The 16,796-nt window shown below is 51.5% G+C and overlaps 1 protein-coding gene across 1 annotated transcript; it reads left to right on the forward strand.

Annotated features, from left to right (window-relative positions):
* Positions 1 to 231: 231 nt before the first annotated feature.
* On the forward strand, positions 232 to 16,132 carry COG1 (component of oligomeric golgi complex 1; the record flags this gene model as incomplete). Its single annotated transcript, XM_080712339.1, has 14 exons — positions 232 to 604; positions 2,688 to 2,932; positions 3,039 to 3,220; positions 3,362 to 3,532; positions 6,226 to 6,382; positions 7,556 to 7,766; positions 8,400 to 9,191; positions 10,145 to 10,291; positions 11,697 to 11,858; positions 13,370 to 13,497; positions 14,192 to 14,300; positions 14,692 to 14,801; positions 14,877 to 14,955; positions 15,995 to 16,132. Exons 1-14 carry the CDS (start codon positions 290 to 292, stop codon positions 16,130 to 16,132), a joined length of 2,946 nt encoding a protein of 981 aa, XP_080568465.1. The 5' UTR covers positions 232 to 289.
* Between the last annotated feature and the right edge of the window lie 664 nt (positions 16,133 to 16,796).

Below are 16,796 nucleotides of genomic sequence, written 5' to 3' on the forward strand. Positions count from 1 at the left end.
CCCCAGGTGCGCCAGAAGGGATCTCAGGCCACCGCAAGGATGCACGGTGGATCTGCCCGGCAGGGACGCGGCGGATCCCGGCTTACGGTCCAACCTCACCAGGAAAAGTGCGCGCGGGACCGGAACAGCCCCGCCCCTCCAGGCCCCGCCCCCTCGCGCCAGGCCCCGCCCCTCCACGCCCCGAACAAACATGGCTGCCGGCGAGCGGAAGCGCTTCCGCCCCCATCCAAGATGGCGCCGGGGCGGGGCCGGCGGGCGGAAGTGGCCGGCGGGCGGCTGACCGGGCACCATGGCCGCCGTGGCCGCCTCCCCGGCGCTGAAGCGCCTGGATCTGCGCGACCCCGCGGCGCTTTTTGAGACTCACGGAGCCGAGGAGATCCGCGGGCTGGAGCGCCAGGTCCGGGCCGAGATTGAGCATAAAAAGGAGGAGCTGCGGCAGATGGTGGGCGAGCGCTACCGCGACCTGATCGAAGCGGCCGACACCATCGGCCAGATGCGCCGCTGCGCCGAGGGGCTGGTGGACGCCGTGAAGGCCACCGACCAGTACTGCGCCCGCCTCCGCCAGGCCGGCTCGGCCGCGCCCCAGCCCCCGCGGGCCCCGCAGGTCAGTCCCGGCCGGCGGGCGCCCTGCCCTTACCTGGCGGCGGAGCCTGCGAGCCCGTCCTCGGCTCCGCGGGGTCGCTGGGCCGGCCTGCCCGGCCTCCGGGCCGCGCTCCTTCGCCTCTCTCGCGTTCCCGGCGCGCTCCTCCCCGCTGCAGCTGGAAAACGCCAGGGGTCTCTCTAGACCGTCCAGCCCTTCCCTGTATCCCACCCCCTGACGGTGGTTTTCAGGGAACTGATTTCTCCTGATGCTCAGACCTTCCCTCAAGTTATTCCTTACCCCAGCCTTCTCCTGGCCCGCCCCCCCAGAAAGCGTCCTCTGTTTTATAAAACTTCTAAATAGCCGCCCCAGCCTTTGGGGGTCGGAGGGTAGCGCCAGCCCTCACACCCTCCTCTTTGAATAGCCGGACATTTTCATCCTAGGAAACTAAGGCTCTTCTAATTCAGGTCATCCGGTCTTCATCCATCCCCACAAATACTAGTATTTAGACCCGATGTGAAAGGATGGGGCGGTAAACATCTTAATACTGAAACCGCAGCTGGCCTCGCTAAAGAATGTTGACCTAGGGTTGGACAAAGTGAACCAACAGCATGGGTAAATCAGGTAAACAAGAAGTTTGTTCAGAAGCCGGCGTGGTGGGCACGCTTGTCATCCCCGCGCTTGGGAGGCGGAGACAGGAGGATCGCGCTGGTTCGAAGCCAGCCTTGATGTATTAAGAGACCCTGTTTCCAACTTAAAAATATAAAATGGGTCTGGGAGTGTAGCTCGGAGATAGAAGGGTTTCCAGGAACCCCAGTACCACCAAAAAAAAAAAAGTAATTTGTTCAGAAGCAGGGCGTGGCAGCACATGTTTGTAATCCCAGCATTTGGGAGATAAAACCCTTTGCAACTCAGTGAGACTCTGTTTCAAAATAAAGAATAAAAGGGGGGGGATGGAAGTGTAGCTTGGAGGTAGAATGCCCCTGAGTTCCATCCCCAGTACTGTTTAAAAAAAAAAAATTATTTAGAAGTTTTTGAAATGAGCAACCTTATCCCTCCCTAAGCTATACATTAAGTAAATGGCCCTTCTCACTCCAGGTGGCCAGACTTTCTGTGTGATGATGCTTCCAGTTTTTTTAAGTGACTACCTTGTATTATGCCTGATGACAGAAGTATTGATTTTAATAGGTATTATCTGATATAGTCTCAGTCAAACCCACAACATTTGAATGCCTTCTCTATGCACAACAATCAGGTCCCACAATTCCTACTTTGAAGGTTACATCCTTGTTGAGGAAATAAATCTATTGAAAATTGACAGGAAAAACATCAGTAGATCAGAATAGCAGTAGGAAACATCTTAAAATAAAGATGATTGCTTTCCAAAATAATCATCCATTTACCATAGAGTTCTGAAGGGAGTGGCTCGAGGCTTGGGTCTTTTCCAGCGCCTTACTGCAGAGTCATAAAGGACAGATGAGATTTGGAAATATGGCCATCTCAGTGCACGTATGCGGCTATAACAAAATATCTGAGGTTGGCTAATTCTTAAAGAACAGAAATGCATTTCCCCACAGCTCTGGGGCCTGGGAAGGCCAAGCTCAAGATGGTGGCATTTGACGTATGATGAGGGCCTTCCTACAGCATTCTCTGTGGTGGGGAGGGAAGAGCATAAAGAGGCCTAAACTAGTAGGCTAGTTCCTCCCAGCCCTTTTATGTATAAGATATTCATGAGGGGATACTCAAGAGCAAAGAATCCTGACAAAAGAGGGTAGACCAAGACGAGGAGAGGCCTGAAGACTAAAGCTAACGTAGGGTTGGTGGAGAAGCGAGGCAGGCAGCAGAGATACCCCTGGCACCCTCGGAGGAGCAGGAGTAAAAGTAGAAAGGCTGAATGAACATCTCACGTGAGGGCTAGCCCCCAGGGCTCCCTGACCTCGAGACATCCAGAGAACCACTGATAACCCCGTGTGGAACTGAGGTGCCTTGCTGCCTGCCCTCCGGTCCTGCCGAGTGACCGCTCAAGTCCTAACACTGCCCGACTGCAGAGCTCCGGCCTTGCTTTCCTTGGCCCCTCTGACTCCCCTCCGCCTGCCCTTCCCTGCAGCCACAGCCAGCGTCCCAGGAGAAGTTCTACAGCATGGCTGCCCAGATCAAGCTGCTCTTGGAAATCCCTGAGCAGATCTGGAGCTCCGTGGAAGCCTCTCAGTATCTGCAGGCCACGCAGCTCTACCTGCTCTGCTGCCACCTGCACGGCCTGCTCCAGCTGGATTCTTCCAGTTCCCGCTTCAACCCCATCCTCTCACGGTTCCCGATACTCATCCGGCAGGTGGCGGCTGCCAGCCACTTCCGGTAAGTGGCTCCTTGGAAAAGCCGGGCCTCCCTGACTGCCTTCCGACACACCCCGACTCTTCACCCCAATGGTAACAAGTCGTGTTCCCCTTTAACATCTTTCTAGGTCAACCATTCTGCATGAGAGTAAGATGCTGCTCAAGTGCCAAGCCGTGTCTGACCAAGCGACGGCCGAGGCCCTCTGCTCCATCATCCTCTTAGAGGAGAGCTCTCCCCGCCAAGCCCTCACAGACTTCCTGTTGGCCAGAAAGACGACAATCCAGAAACTTCTCAACCAGCCGCACCATGGTGGGCGTGGCTTCTTTGCAGAACTTGATCCTTAACCGTGGGCTGGAGCAGGGCGAGCTGAGGGGACTGTGGTGTCCAGAGTCTGCTGTGTTTAACTGTACCAAAGGCAGCTGTTTAAAATAGCATGGCTTCCTCTCACAGGTGCGGGTATCAAGGCCCAGATCTGCTCATTAGTGGAATTGCTGACCACCACTTTGAAGCAAGCCCACGCGCTGTTCTACACTTTACCAGAAGGAGCGCTGCCCGATCCATCCCTGCCATGCGGTCTGCTCTTCTCTACTCTGGAGACCGTCACAGGCCAGCATCCTACTGGTGAGCGCTTAACCACCCTTTCTCTGGTCGTTCAACTGATACTTACCCATCATCTACCTGTATCAGCTATTATGATGGGCTCTGGGGACAGAGGAGGGAACGGGACAGATAGGAGCCCTTCCTTCAGGGAGGTCACAGCCCAGGAGCAGAAGCAGATATTGAACTCATGAATATGCAAACAGCTGTTTACTGTCAATACTGGTCGTTGCTACAAATACAAAGTACAATTGCCTTTGAATTCCTTAGGGAACATTGAATGAAAGAAACTTACCAGGTTCAGAGATGGCGTTCCTGGGAGAGGGATGTTTAAACTGAAAGCTGAGACAGGAGGATCGCAGGGCCAAGGGCAGCCTTGGCAATGTAGTGAGACTCTTAGCTACCTAGTGAGGCCTTGTTTCAAAGTGAAAACACAGGGCTGGGGCTGTAGCTCAGGGATAGAATGCCCCTGGGTTCAATCCCCAGTACCAGATAACTAGGCAGATACATTGAAAGCTGAAGGGAGTTAGGGGAGGAAGACAAGGAAAGGAGGAAGAGAGTTCCAGGCAGTGGGAAGAGGACGTGCAAGGTCCTGAGGTGAGGAGGATGTAGGAAAGCCACTGAGGCAGAGGTTGACTGGGGCAGAGGAGAGGAGGGCAGAATGAGAGGAGACTGTGATGGGCCCAGCTTTAAGGACCAGGCCTTTTTTTTTTGGTGGTATTGGGGTTCCTGGAAGCCCTTCTTCCTCCGGGCTACACTCCCAGACCTATTTTATATTTTTGAAACAGGGTCTCTTACGCCAGCGCGGCTGGCTTCGAACCTGCGCGATCCTCCTGTCTCCGCCTCCCAAGCGCGGGGATTACAAGCGTGCGCCACCACGCCCGGCAAGGACCAGGCCTTTGGACTGTTACCCAGAGAACAATGGATAGCCTCCAGGCTTGGCGGGGGTTCTCCGTTATATGTCCCTGTGCATCCTTTACTGGGTAGCATTTATCCCAACTGAAATGAAATAAATGCAGCTGGCTTTTGTGCAGCAGTGGAGTTCTGTGGGGTACAGAGATGCTGAGAACTCACTCGGGCTGCCACCGTGGTCAGGGGTCAGCCACTGGGCTTGAGCTCAGAGGGAGCGTAAAGATGGAGCTCACTGGACTGCTCATGTACCTGTCGGGGAAGAGCAGATCTGGTGATGGACTTGGCTGTATAGGGTATGGGGAAGGGAGATGTCCTCATGGGGAAGGGAGATGTCCTCATGGGGAAGGGAGATGTCCTCATGGGGAAGGGAGATGTCCTCATGGGGAAGGGAGATGTCCTCATGGGGAAGGGAGATGTCCTCATGGGGAAGGGAGATGTCCAAGTTAACTAGAAGAGGGACTGGTCTGAGGGGCCATCAGAAGGGCTTGCATATGAAGATGGACCTCGGAGACGGTTGAGACCTTGAGATGGGACCTAAGCGGTCCAGGCAACTATGGGCCCAGGGCTGAGCAACAAGAGAGCTGGGTGGAGACGGATATCTGCAGTGCATCTGCGCGTGGCAGTTATTTGACGCTGTGGGGATGGATGTCATCAGTAAGCAAAGAAAATGACGGAGGATGGTGTGTCGTGGACTGCTACGACTCCAGGGCCAGATGGAAGCTTCAGCAGAGTACATTGAGAACCACAGCCAGCGGTGGGAGGGAGTGTGGTTTGGCTGAGTGTCACACGGTCTCCTCTTTGCCACGTCAGTCAGGGCCCCACCTCTTTATGCTTTGGTTTCCCTCCAGCACTTATTAAGATGTTGAGTGTGGTCTGATATAGGAAAACAACAAGGGCCTGTGTTTCAGACCCCAGAGGGGCCTGGCCCCAGAGCACAGTGAACCCCGGGTGCGGTGCTGCCAGCAGCTCACTCATCAGGATGGGTGGCCCCTACTTCTTCCTCACGGGAAGCCAGGAGAATGGCTCAGAAAGGGAAACAGTGAACTCGAACTTTTTGACCACTTAAGTTCTACTTTCAGTTGCTGAGGCCGACCTCAAACCTCTAATCCTCTTGTCTCAGCCTTTCAAATACGGGGATTACAGGTGTGCACCACTATGCCCAGCTAGTTCTACTTTTAAAATGTAGAGCTACATTTTAAAATGTGGAGGCGAACGCTTGTAATCCCCATGCTTGGGAGGCGGAGACAGGAGGATCGCACAGGTTCGAAGCCAGCCTCGCTGGCTTAAGAGACCCTGTTTCCAAATAAAAAAATATAAAAAAATAGGTCTGGGAGTGAAGCCCGGAGGCAGAAGGGTTCCATCCCCAGTACCACCCAAAAAAAAAAAAAAAAAAGTCAAGCACTGCCAGGCATGGTAACACACACACACACCCATAGGCCCAGCTGTGCAGGACACTGGAGCAGGAGGATCTCCAAGGTCTGGGGTTCAAAGCCAGCCTGGGTAAGGTAATGAACCCTCACCTCAAGGGAAAAAAACAAAAGACTAAGGACTACAGCTCTCATTTTTTTTCCTTCTGCATTTTACCTTCCTCTCCTCCTGGTCTTTCCTTTTCGGCCACTAGGATGGCCAGAGTTGTAGGGTAGCTGCCACACCCCTCGATGAAGGAGAGCCTGACAGGCACTGCACTTTTTACCCTATATCAAGGATCTAGTCTGACCTACCCAGTGAAAAGGAAATGCTTTTTGAAGTTCTGTCTAGGTCCGTTTTTAATATGCTAAATGCTTCTCACTGGGCCTTTTTTCTAGGAAAGGGCATCACTGTCCTGCAAGGGGAGACGAAGCTCTGCAGCTGGTTCAGACATCTCCCGGCATCCATCATTGAGTTCCAACCAGCGCTCCGAACACTTGCGCACCCCATCAGCCAGGAATACCTGCGAGACACGCTGCAGAAGTGGATCCACATGTAAGTAGGCAGAGAGCATCCACGGGCCGGCTCCCCATGCGGCCCAGGATGTCGCCGTACAAGGGTCAGTGAGGCAAGAGCAGAGAGTCCCAGCTACTTGGTGACATGCTCCGTGCCAGCCGGTCACTCAGGGCCCATCACTACCCATGGGGGAGAAGCAAGTAAGAATTTGTCTTTCAAATTCTTGAAAGGCATGGTGGCACATGCTTGTAATCCCAGCATTCAAGAGGCTGAGACCAGAGAGGATCACGGTTCACGGACAGCCTCAGCTACTTAGTGAGGCCCTCTGCAACTCAGTGAGACCTGGTTTCAAAATAAAGAATAAAAAAATAGGGCTGGGGATGTAGCTCGGAGGTTGAATACCCCTGGGTTCCATCCCCAAACCCGCAAAAAAAAAAAAAAAAAAAAAAAAAGAATTTGTCTTTCAAATATTACATAGAGGCTTTACATTTCTCTTTGTATAAGCATTCTGTAACCCCTAAACTTTCACTGATTTTTGCACTGATTTTTGAAGCCATTCCATGGAGCTCTGGACTTCCTTTTATCACCAGGGAAGCAAGAGTGAGTCTGGTGAGAGGCTATAGGCTCCATGCCCAGTCCAGCCAGAATCATGCTATGCTGACAGGTACCTGTGAACACTCTCATATCTCTATATACGTAAGAAATTTTCAAATGCGGTCCTCCCGTTTTTCTTTTTATTTTTTTTTTAGTGGGTTTTTTTTGTTTTGTTTTGTTTTTTGGTGCTACTGGGGTTCCTGGAAACCCTTCTACCTCTGGGCTACACTCCCAGACCTATTTTATATATATTTCTGGAAACAGGGTCTCTTAAACCAGCGAGGTCTCTTAAGAGGCTGGCTTCGAACCAGCATGATCCTCCTGTCTCCGCCTCCCAAGCACGGGGATTATAAGTGTGCGCCACCACACCCAGCTCATTTTTCTTAATAAAGCATCAAAGCCCCAGAACAAATGACATGCCAGGCACAGTGGCGTACGCCTGCCATCGCAGATACTCAGGAGGCAGAGGCAGGCGGATCTCCAGTTTGAGGCCACCTCAGCAACTTAGTGAGACCCTGTCTCAAGATAAAAAATAAAAAGGGCTGGGGTTTAGCGCACCCCTGTGTTCATCTGCAGTACTGCAATGAGAAAGGAATGGGGAAAATGCTCTCATTGCAGGTGTAAAGAAGACATTAAAAACGGGGTCACCAGCCTGCTTCTGTACGTGAGGAGCATGAACGGCCTTGCAGGGATCCGCGACGCCTTGTGGGAGCTGCTCACCAACGAGTCGGCCAGTCACAGCTGGGAGGCGGTGTGCCAGAGGCTGCTCGAGAAGCCCCTCCTGCTCTGGGAGGACATGATGCAGCAGCTGTTCCTGGACCGACTGCAGGTCCAGTGGCAGGCCACACGGCCACCATTACCCGTAGCCCTCATGTGCTCTCTGGACCGGCTGAGGAGCAGCCTGACCCTCCCCACGTGTCTTCTTTCCCCACTTCCTAACACAGCCAGACTCTAGAGCTAAAAAGACAGCAGGAGCCGGGCGTGGTGGCGCACGCTTGTAATCCCCGCGCTTGGGAGGCTGAGACAGGAGGATCGCACGGGTTCGAAGCCAGCCTCAGCTACTTAGTGAGGCTTTCAGCAACTTAGTGAGACCCTGTTTCCAAATAAAATATAAAAAAGGTCTGGGAGTGTAGCCCAGAGGTAGAAAGCCTCTGGGTTCCACCCCCAGTGCCACCAAAAATAAATAAATAAAATTTAAAAATAGATAGATAAATAAATAAATAATAAAATAAAAAGATAGCAGGCCTCTGCGAGGTGGCCAGAAACCAGCCCGCACCCATCGGCGGTGGCCTCTTTAGTCTCTGCCACTCCGTGTCACCTTTCTGAAGGTGCTGATGAGCCTTGTTAATGCTAAAATAAATTGGGATTCTAGTTTTGAATCCCAATTTATTGTTTGTTGAATTGAATCTTGTTTGTTCCTTCAAGGAACAGTGATTAGAACTTTCCTCTCATTCTCTTGTAGACTCTGACGAAAGAAGGCTTTGAATCCATCTCCAGCAGCTCCAAAGAGCTCCTGGTCTCAGCTCTGCAGGAACTCGAGAGCAGCAGCAGCTCCACGCCAAACAAACACATCCACTTTGAGCAGAACATGTCTCTCTTCCTCTGGTCCGAGAGTCCCAGTGACCTGCCTTCGGATGCGGCCTGGGTCAGCGTGGCCAGCCGGGGTCAGTTTGCTAGTAGCGGCCTCTCCATGAAAGCGCAAGCTGTTAGCCCCTGTGTACAGAGCTTCTGCTCTGCCCTGGATTCCAAACTGAAGGTTAAGCTGGAGGACCTCCTGGCATACCTCCCCGCTGACGACGCACCACTGCCCAAAGATGCTGCCCCTGCGCACCAGGCCAAGAACTCTGCTTTTGACAGATACGCAGACGCGGGGACCGTGCAGGACATGCTGCGGACACACTCTGTGGCCTGCATCAGGCACATCGTGGACTGCATCCAGGCAGAGCTGCAGAGCATCGAGGCAGCCGCGGAATGCCAGCAGGATGTCCTGCGCGGCACCAAGCTGCACGCGGTCCTTTTCATGGCCAGACTCTGCCAGTACCTGGGAGAACTGTGCCCCCACCTGAAGCAGTGTATTGTGGGAAAGTCCGAGAGCGCCGACAAACCAGCGAGGGAGGCCCGGACTCTGAAAAAGCAGGGAAAGGGGAAAGCCCAGCAAATCCTTCCTGCGCAGGCCAAGTGGCAGGAAATTAAAGAAGTACTCCTCCAGCAGAGCGTCATGGGCTACCGGGTCTGGAGCTCAGCAGTTGTGAAAGTGAGTGACGGATGCTGGAGGACCTGGCGGGCCTCACGTTTACCCGACCCCAGTCTCACGGACCCCAGTAAATAGGGAGAGCAGTGCTTGCTTCGTACAGTGACTCTCACCTCCCCCTGCCAAATGTAAAACCTTTTACATTTGAGAGGTGGCTCAAATGTAAAACCTTTTCCCTTTGTTTCTAGGGTAGGTTTTACAGGCAGAAAACCTGCGTCTTTCCGTTCTGTCAGATGGTAATGAAAGGCTTTCTGCCTGGACAGAGGTCTGTAAAGTAGCACGGTCCCTGTAGTCTCCGCTGGTCTCTTAATGGTGACATTTCACGCCAGCAGGGTGGCCAGCAACCCCATTCCCGTGGCTGATAGTGGTAACTTCAAAAGGAGAGGTGTTGAGCTGGCGTGGTGGCGCATGTTTGTAATCCCAGCATTCGGGAGGCTGAGACTGGAGGATCACAGTTTGCAGACAGCCTCAGCTACTTAGTGAGGCCCTCCGCAACTCAGTGAGACCCTGTTTCAAAAATAAAGAATAAAAAATAGGGCTCAGAGGTAGAATGCTCCTGGGTTCCATCCCTGGTACTGCAAAAAAAAAAAAAAAAAAGGTGCTGAGCTGGGCATGGTGGCACATGCTTCTAATGCCAGCCTTCGGGAGGCTGAGGCTGGAGGATCGCTGTTCATAATCAGCCTCAGCTACTTAGCAAGGCCCTTTGCAACTCTGAGACCCTGTTTCAAGAAGTAAAAAAGACTAAAAAATAGGGCTGGAGATGTAGCTCAGAGGTATAATGCCCCTGGGTTCCATCCCCAGTACCACAAAAACAAAAAATAAAAATAAGAAGGAGAGGTGTTGGCCACCCACCACCCCACACCCTACCCCGAAGCTGACGCTCAGGGATGTGCTGGGAGTTTTAAACTGTACAAAAGCTTTCAAGCACTCGGTGCATGTTCGCTTTGTATCACCAGGTTCTGATTCACGGATTCACCCAGTCACTGCTTTTAGATGACGCTGGCTCAGTCCTAGCCACGGCCACCCACTGGGATGAGCTAGAAATTCAGGAGGAGACGGAGTCTGGCAGCAGTGTCACATCCAAGATCCGACTCCCAACACAGGTGAGCATGTCGCACCGTCACAAGGACCTGGAGGAATCAAAACAATCCTAGAAGCCGGGGTGGTGGCGCGCACTTGTCATTCCAGTACTCGGGAGGCTGAGACAGGATGGTCGCAGGTTGGCCACCAGCCTCAGCTACTCAGTGAGGCCCTCCACAACTTAGTGAGACCCTGTTTCAGAAATAAAGAATAGCCAGGGGTGGTGGCGCACACTTGTAATCCCAACATTCAGGAGGCTGAGACCAGAGGATCACAGTTTGCGGACAGCCTTAGCTACTTAGTGAGGCACTCCGCAACTTAGTGAGACCCTGTTTCAAAATAAAGAATAATGCCAGGTGTGGTGGTGCATGCTTGTAATCCCCGCACTTGGGAGGCTGAGACAGGAAAATTGCACAGGTTTGAAGCCAGCCTCAGCTACTTAGTGAGTTAGTGAGACCCTGTTTCCAAATAAAAAATAAAAAATAGGTCTGGGAGTAGAGTCCAGAGGTAGGAAAAAAAAAAGAATAAAAATAGGGCAGGGGGTGTAGCTCAGAGGTCGAATGCCCCTGGGTTCTATCCCCAGACCCACAAAAAATAAAGATAAAATAGGGCTGGGGGACGTAGCTCAGAGGTAAAGTGCCTCCGGGTTCAATCCCTGGTGTCACTCACACACACACACACACACACACACACACACACACAAATTCTAGACGATTCAACATGCAACTTCAGATCAGTAGCTGAAAGTAAAATGTAACTTTATCTCAAGGACAGAGTGGATTCAAGAGCACATAAGTAGTGGACTGTTCTGAAGTTGGTTACTGAGCCTTTCCTTTTGTAGCGTGGGCTGTTAGAGAAACACCGGAAAGCAAAATCGGCAATGTAAAACAGTGCCAGAGCCCGGCATGGCAGCTCACCCTGGTAATCCCAATACTTGGTGGCTGAGACAGGAAGGTCGCAGGTTCACAGGCAGCCTCAGATACTTAATGAGACCCTGCTTCAAAATAAAGAAAAAATAGGGCCGGGGGTGTGCCAGAGCCCGGCATGGCAGCTCACCCTGGTAATCCCAATACTTGGTGGCTGAGACAGGAAGGTCGCAGGTTCACAGGCAGCCTCAGATACTTAATGAGACCCTGCTTCAAAATAAAGAAAAAATAGGGCCGGGGGTGTATCACTTGGAGGTCCAATGCCCCTTGGTTCAATCTCCAGTACCCCCCAAAATAAATAAAGCATAGTGCCTCCTGGAAGGTCACCCTCCAACTCTGCAAAGGATAATGTCGCAGGTCGCTTTGTCTGTTGAATGGTCTTCCTGTTAAGACACTTGATTGGGAGGGCAAGGGCCTGGTGTGTGTGCCTTCTAAGGAAAACATTTTTCCTGTGTCCTTTAACCGATGCAAGCTGGCAATTCGACATTCTTTGTTCTTTTAGCCATCCTGGTACGTACAATCCTTCCTGTTCAGCTTATGCCAGGAAATTAATCGGGTTGGAGGCCATGCCTTGCCAAAGGTGACCCTGCAAGAGATGCTGAAAAGCTGCATGGACCAAGTAATAGCTGCCTATGAGAAACGTTCAGAAGAGAAGCAGATTAAGGTAGGTGTTTGCGTGTTTTCCAGTTAAAAACAGATCGAGGCCAGTGAGGTAACTTTGCGAGACTGTTTCAAAATAAAAAGGGCTGGGGAGTAGCTCAGTGGACTGTCCCTGAGCTCAGTCCTGTAGTACCACCCAGTACATACATACACACATACATACATACATACACACCCCCCTGCTTACCTACCTACCTAGCTTTTCCTCGGGTGTGAGCAGTCCGCATTGAGGGCGGGAAGCATTGAAGATCACGGGCCCAGGCTTCAGCGCCAACAGAGCTCCTCTAATGGACTCCAAGCGTCAGGAGTGGCTTGCAGCTCTGCGGGCTTGCACCCGGTCTCGGGGGGCAGAAAGGTCTGACGCAGCAGGCAGTAAAGATAAAGGCCTTCACCAGGAACAGAGGCCCTACCTGCCTCCAACCCCAGCACCACCACCTGTTCACCGCAAGTCATTGGCTTTTTGCTTTCTTCGCCCATAAAATGGACCCACTCCTGCCGCCATGCCGACCGCGGGGCTGATCGAGGCATGGACAGCACAGCTCCTGGTCCACGCGGCACGAGCTTAACGTGAGCCCTTGTCGCCAACTTCTCGGTCTTCTTGGCTTCTGTGTTACCTTCTGCCCTTGGCTCATGTTCCCTTTTCATTAGCAACATTCTAAGATGGGACCATTTCTGAATTCAGGAGTCTTCTCTCCTGGGCCTCTTCACAATACCTCTACCTCTCTCACACAGGAAGCCTTTTCTTTAAAAAGACCATCTATGCATAAATTCCCAAACTGACCCCCAACCCCTGAAATCTTTTTTTTTTTTTTGCAGTACTAGGAATGCCCAGGGGCATTCTACCTCTGAGCTACATTCCCAGCCCTATTTTTTATTCTTGATTTTGAAACAGGGTCTCACTGAGTTGCAGAGGGCCTAAGTAGCTGAGCCTGTCAGCGAACTGCAATCCTCCTGTCTCAGCCTCCCAAATGCGGAGATTACAAGCGTGCGCCACCATGCCCGGCTGAAACCTTTTTAAATAAAGAGAAATGAAGTAACAAATTCATTCTTTTATGTCTGTATCTGGTCCCAGCACCTTGAGGGGAGGCGGTGTGGCCCACTTTGGGACCTATGTTTTGCAGCACTGAGGCTTGTGTGTGTGCCTGTGTATGTTGGAACTTTTGTGGGGATTGAACCCAGGGGTGCTTTACTACTGAGCTATACCCCCAGCACTTTTTTTTATTTCGAAACTAGGGCTCACTAACTTACCACACACTTACCTCGAACACTGTACAATCCTCCAGTCTCAGCCTCCGCATTAGTGGGATTACAGGCAGGCACCAGCGTGCCTGGCTTGCCTTTGTTTAAAGGGCTAGGTCTCCTGTCTGCTGTTAGTTTAGTATTAAGACCAGGCTTTTACTGTAACCTGTTTGTTGCTCTGAGAGTAACCTGGCCTTCTGAGTACGAAGGACTTCTCAATACCACTCTGCAGTCTGAGGAGCCACCTCTTAGTGGGACCTTGGAATTCACTTGCAGAAAGAAGGTGCGTTCCCAGTAACCCAGAATCGGGCGCTGCAGCTCCTGTACGACCTGCGCTACCTCAGCATGGTTCTGACAGCCAAGGGAGAGGAGGTGAAGGGTGGCCGAAACAAACCCAGCTCCAGGTATGGCGCCTCTCCTGGGGCCCAGCGGCCCCTTCCCAGGTACATGCAACAGGTCCCCACTTACAGGAAGGGTTCCTCTTAGTTTGTCGACTTTACGAGGGTGGTACGCAATAAGCTCTCAATAGAAATGGTACTTTGAGTGCGGATCTTTTCCGTGCTAGCTAGCAGTGTGATATACTCTTCTCAAGATGCTGAGTGGGGAGCAGGTGCAGCTACCAGGCGGGCCTGCGATCCCAACCACAAACCACCCATATTCTCTAACAAACGCTGTTGCTCTGCTGTTCAGTTTCAGCTTTTGATACTTTGGATTTACGGTGCATTTATTGGAACGTGACCCCACTGTATGTTGAGGCACACTGTCGCCCCTTTTCTAGGTATTTATTGGCTTTGTCATAAGCTGCAAGTGCTCATGTTACCAGCACGTTAGATATGGCTGCCTGCTGGATAAACTCCGTGGTCAAGTGAAGTAGGCAGGCCTTCACTCCTGAGTCAGCCTCACAGCTGCTGGATCTAATTTGAGCTCGTAATGCTCCCCCCTAAGAACAGAACACGAGGAGGAGACTTGACTTATGAGACATCACTTCAGGTTGATCATGACGGCCCGCAGTTCAGTTGAGCATAACTACTTCTAGGATCTAAAAAGCTAGGAAATACTGTAAGATTGGATGAGTAACGATACTGATCCTTCTTGCAGAATTGAGACAGTGACTGACTGCCTAGAAGCGCTCATCGATCCGTTTGACCTGGATGTTTTCACACCACACCTCAACAGCAACCTCCATCGCCTGGTGCAGCGGACATCCGTAAGTCAGGTCACAAACTCAAGAGCCACCAGCCCCAAACTGCCAAACACCTGCTCCAGGACTTAATCCTCCAGGGTGCAGTGTGGGGAGCGGGAAAGAGACAGACAGCTGAGTGTGATCCTAAGAGGGTTAGATAAAATCCCACACGCTGGGCAACCATCATCTGACTCCTTTATTTGTAGGTAAGGATTATTAAAGTTTCATCCAAGCCTCAGAAAGAGACTAAAAGAACTATGTGACCATGAGATTCTGGTCAATGGCAGTGATGAAAAGCGATTTGAAGCATTAACACACTGGAGAACAGCCCCCTATTCTAAACACGTTAGAATAAAGCAGTGCTCATTAACTAGCAGAGAAGTGATCTTTCTGTACTACCCTTCTCGTGCGCCAGGTTCTCTTCGGACTAGTTACTGGTACAGAAAATCAGTTCACCCCCCGGAGCAGCACATTCAACTCCCAGGAGCCCCATAACATCCTGCCGCTGGCATCGAGTCAGATCAGGTAAATGATCCCAAGAGTCCCCGGGCCCGGAGCAGCCTGCTCGTGCCACTGAAATTCTTTCCTCTTGTCTTGGAGGTTTGGACTTCTTCCACTGAGCATGACAAGCACTCGGAAGGCTAAGTCAGCCAGCAGAAACATCGAAACAAAAGACCAGGTTAGTGCCGAGGCCACGAGGTCCTTCTGTTGATCCCGTCCCCACCTCCCACCAAGCCACCCCCTCAGCTCCCTCTGAAATAACAGAAAGAAGCGAAGGACAAAACGCACTAGTGCTGCTTTAATGGCGGCGCGAGAGAAGTACAGGGTTTTACTAGCTTGAGCTAATAGAGGATTTAAAAGATGGACACTACCGAGTAGCCTCAAGAGCAATGTGCCCCAGGCTGCAAGGCTTCGAAAATGTGCCAGACCGGATGGAGATGGTTCCTTGTGTTTAGCAGAGTAAGAGTTAACTGCCGACCCATGCTGTGGTTGCACATGTTTGGAGAACATCCTCTCCTTCTGCTGATATCTTCCACACCTCTTAGCTGGGTGGGAAATAAATGGAAGTTTGCTTCTTCAAGTTTTTCCTTTTCTTGTTAATACACATTTTGTTTCAGTAGGACGCCATCCATTAAGCCTGCAGCAGTCCTCCTGGGTATTTCTGAATTGTGTTGTGTACCCCTGTGTTGGAGAGCTCCATCAGCGTGTCTTCTTATAGCATTTAGTCGTTGTTTGCTTTTTTGTTAGACAAATTATTAGCAATGTGTCCTTTCCATATTCCCTGCCATCAAACCCATTAAGATCCCAAATCCTCGTCAAACGTCTTAGTTATAAAACCTGGGAGACAGTAGTAAAAAAAGAGAAAAATCTCTTACCCAAACACCACGCTCTGTAAGCATGGCCTGTGCTACAGCTTCCCCCATGACACCAGATTCCACGGCACAGGGCCTTTCAATTCTTAGAGAACAGTCCGTGGAATGGAGGTGCCTACCTTTACGCACTTCTAGGACAGTTCTCACCAGCGTTGTTACGTGATAAAAGCCCGTGCTATTCCCAGGTCCTTTTCAAATCCTGACAGAAACCAAGTCCTCTTCCAGAGCCATCCGCGCTTCTCAGCTCTGCTGTGTGTTGTGTGGCCTCTGAGGGGAGGGGAGGGAGGGCGGGAGCAAATGGGGCTGCGGGTGGACTCTAAGGCACTTCCTCCACATCAATGGCAGGTTGGCCCCCCGGCACTCTCCAGGGCGGGGGACCCGGTGCTTCCTGGCTCCTTGTTCCGACAGCTCGTCAGTGAGGAAGACGATTCGTCTGCGCCTTCGTTATTCAAGCTCGGCTGGCTCTCTAGTATGACTAAATAACGTGGGAACACATCCTCTCTAAATAAATAGTACTTCTGAAGGTGCCTCTGCTGTTTCCTTTCTAAGCCACACCAGCCTTTCGAGTTGAAGTGACAGAACGTGGCCCCTTACTCACTGGTTGGGGCAACTTTAAGCAGAAAGTTAATCTTCACCCAACAATTTTGTGGTTTTGTGACCAGATCCCAGTTCGGGTAGCTCATGCTCTACTGGTGTCCCACAGTGCCTCCAGGCCGACACTGCAGGGTGGGATGATCAGTGAGGTCACATACGCTGCTGATCAGGTGAGTTCCTAAGACACAGTTCACTACGTAATTTTCTTGACTCTGGGGACTGTGCGGTAGATCCTGCTGAAGCCTGAGGTGTAGACTCTGGAGGACCTCACAGTCTGGTATGTAGAGTCTGAAGGAGATTCTCCCTGGCAATACAAATATATAACAACGAGACGACCATTCCTAGGGCGGGTGCTTCACTTCCACGGTCTAAACTGGATCTGACTTTCTCCTGTTGCAACAGAGAGAGTACTTTCCATAGGACGTCTCCAGACCAAGAGGTAGAATGGCACTTAATCTCAGTGCAAAACTGAATCAAGCTTTCTATATTTTTGGGGGGGAAAAAAACTTATGTTTTTTCATGGAAACTAGATACTCTAGTAGTTTATTAAATT

This window comes from Muscardinus avellanarius (assembly GCF_963383645.1).
Source record: "Muscardinus avellanarius genome assembly, chromosome: 16".
NCBI classification, from domain to species: Eukaryota; Metazoa; Chordata; class Mammalia; order Rodentia; family Gliridae; genus Muscardinus; species Muscardinus avellanarius.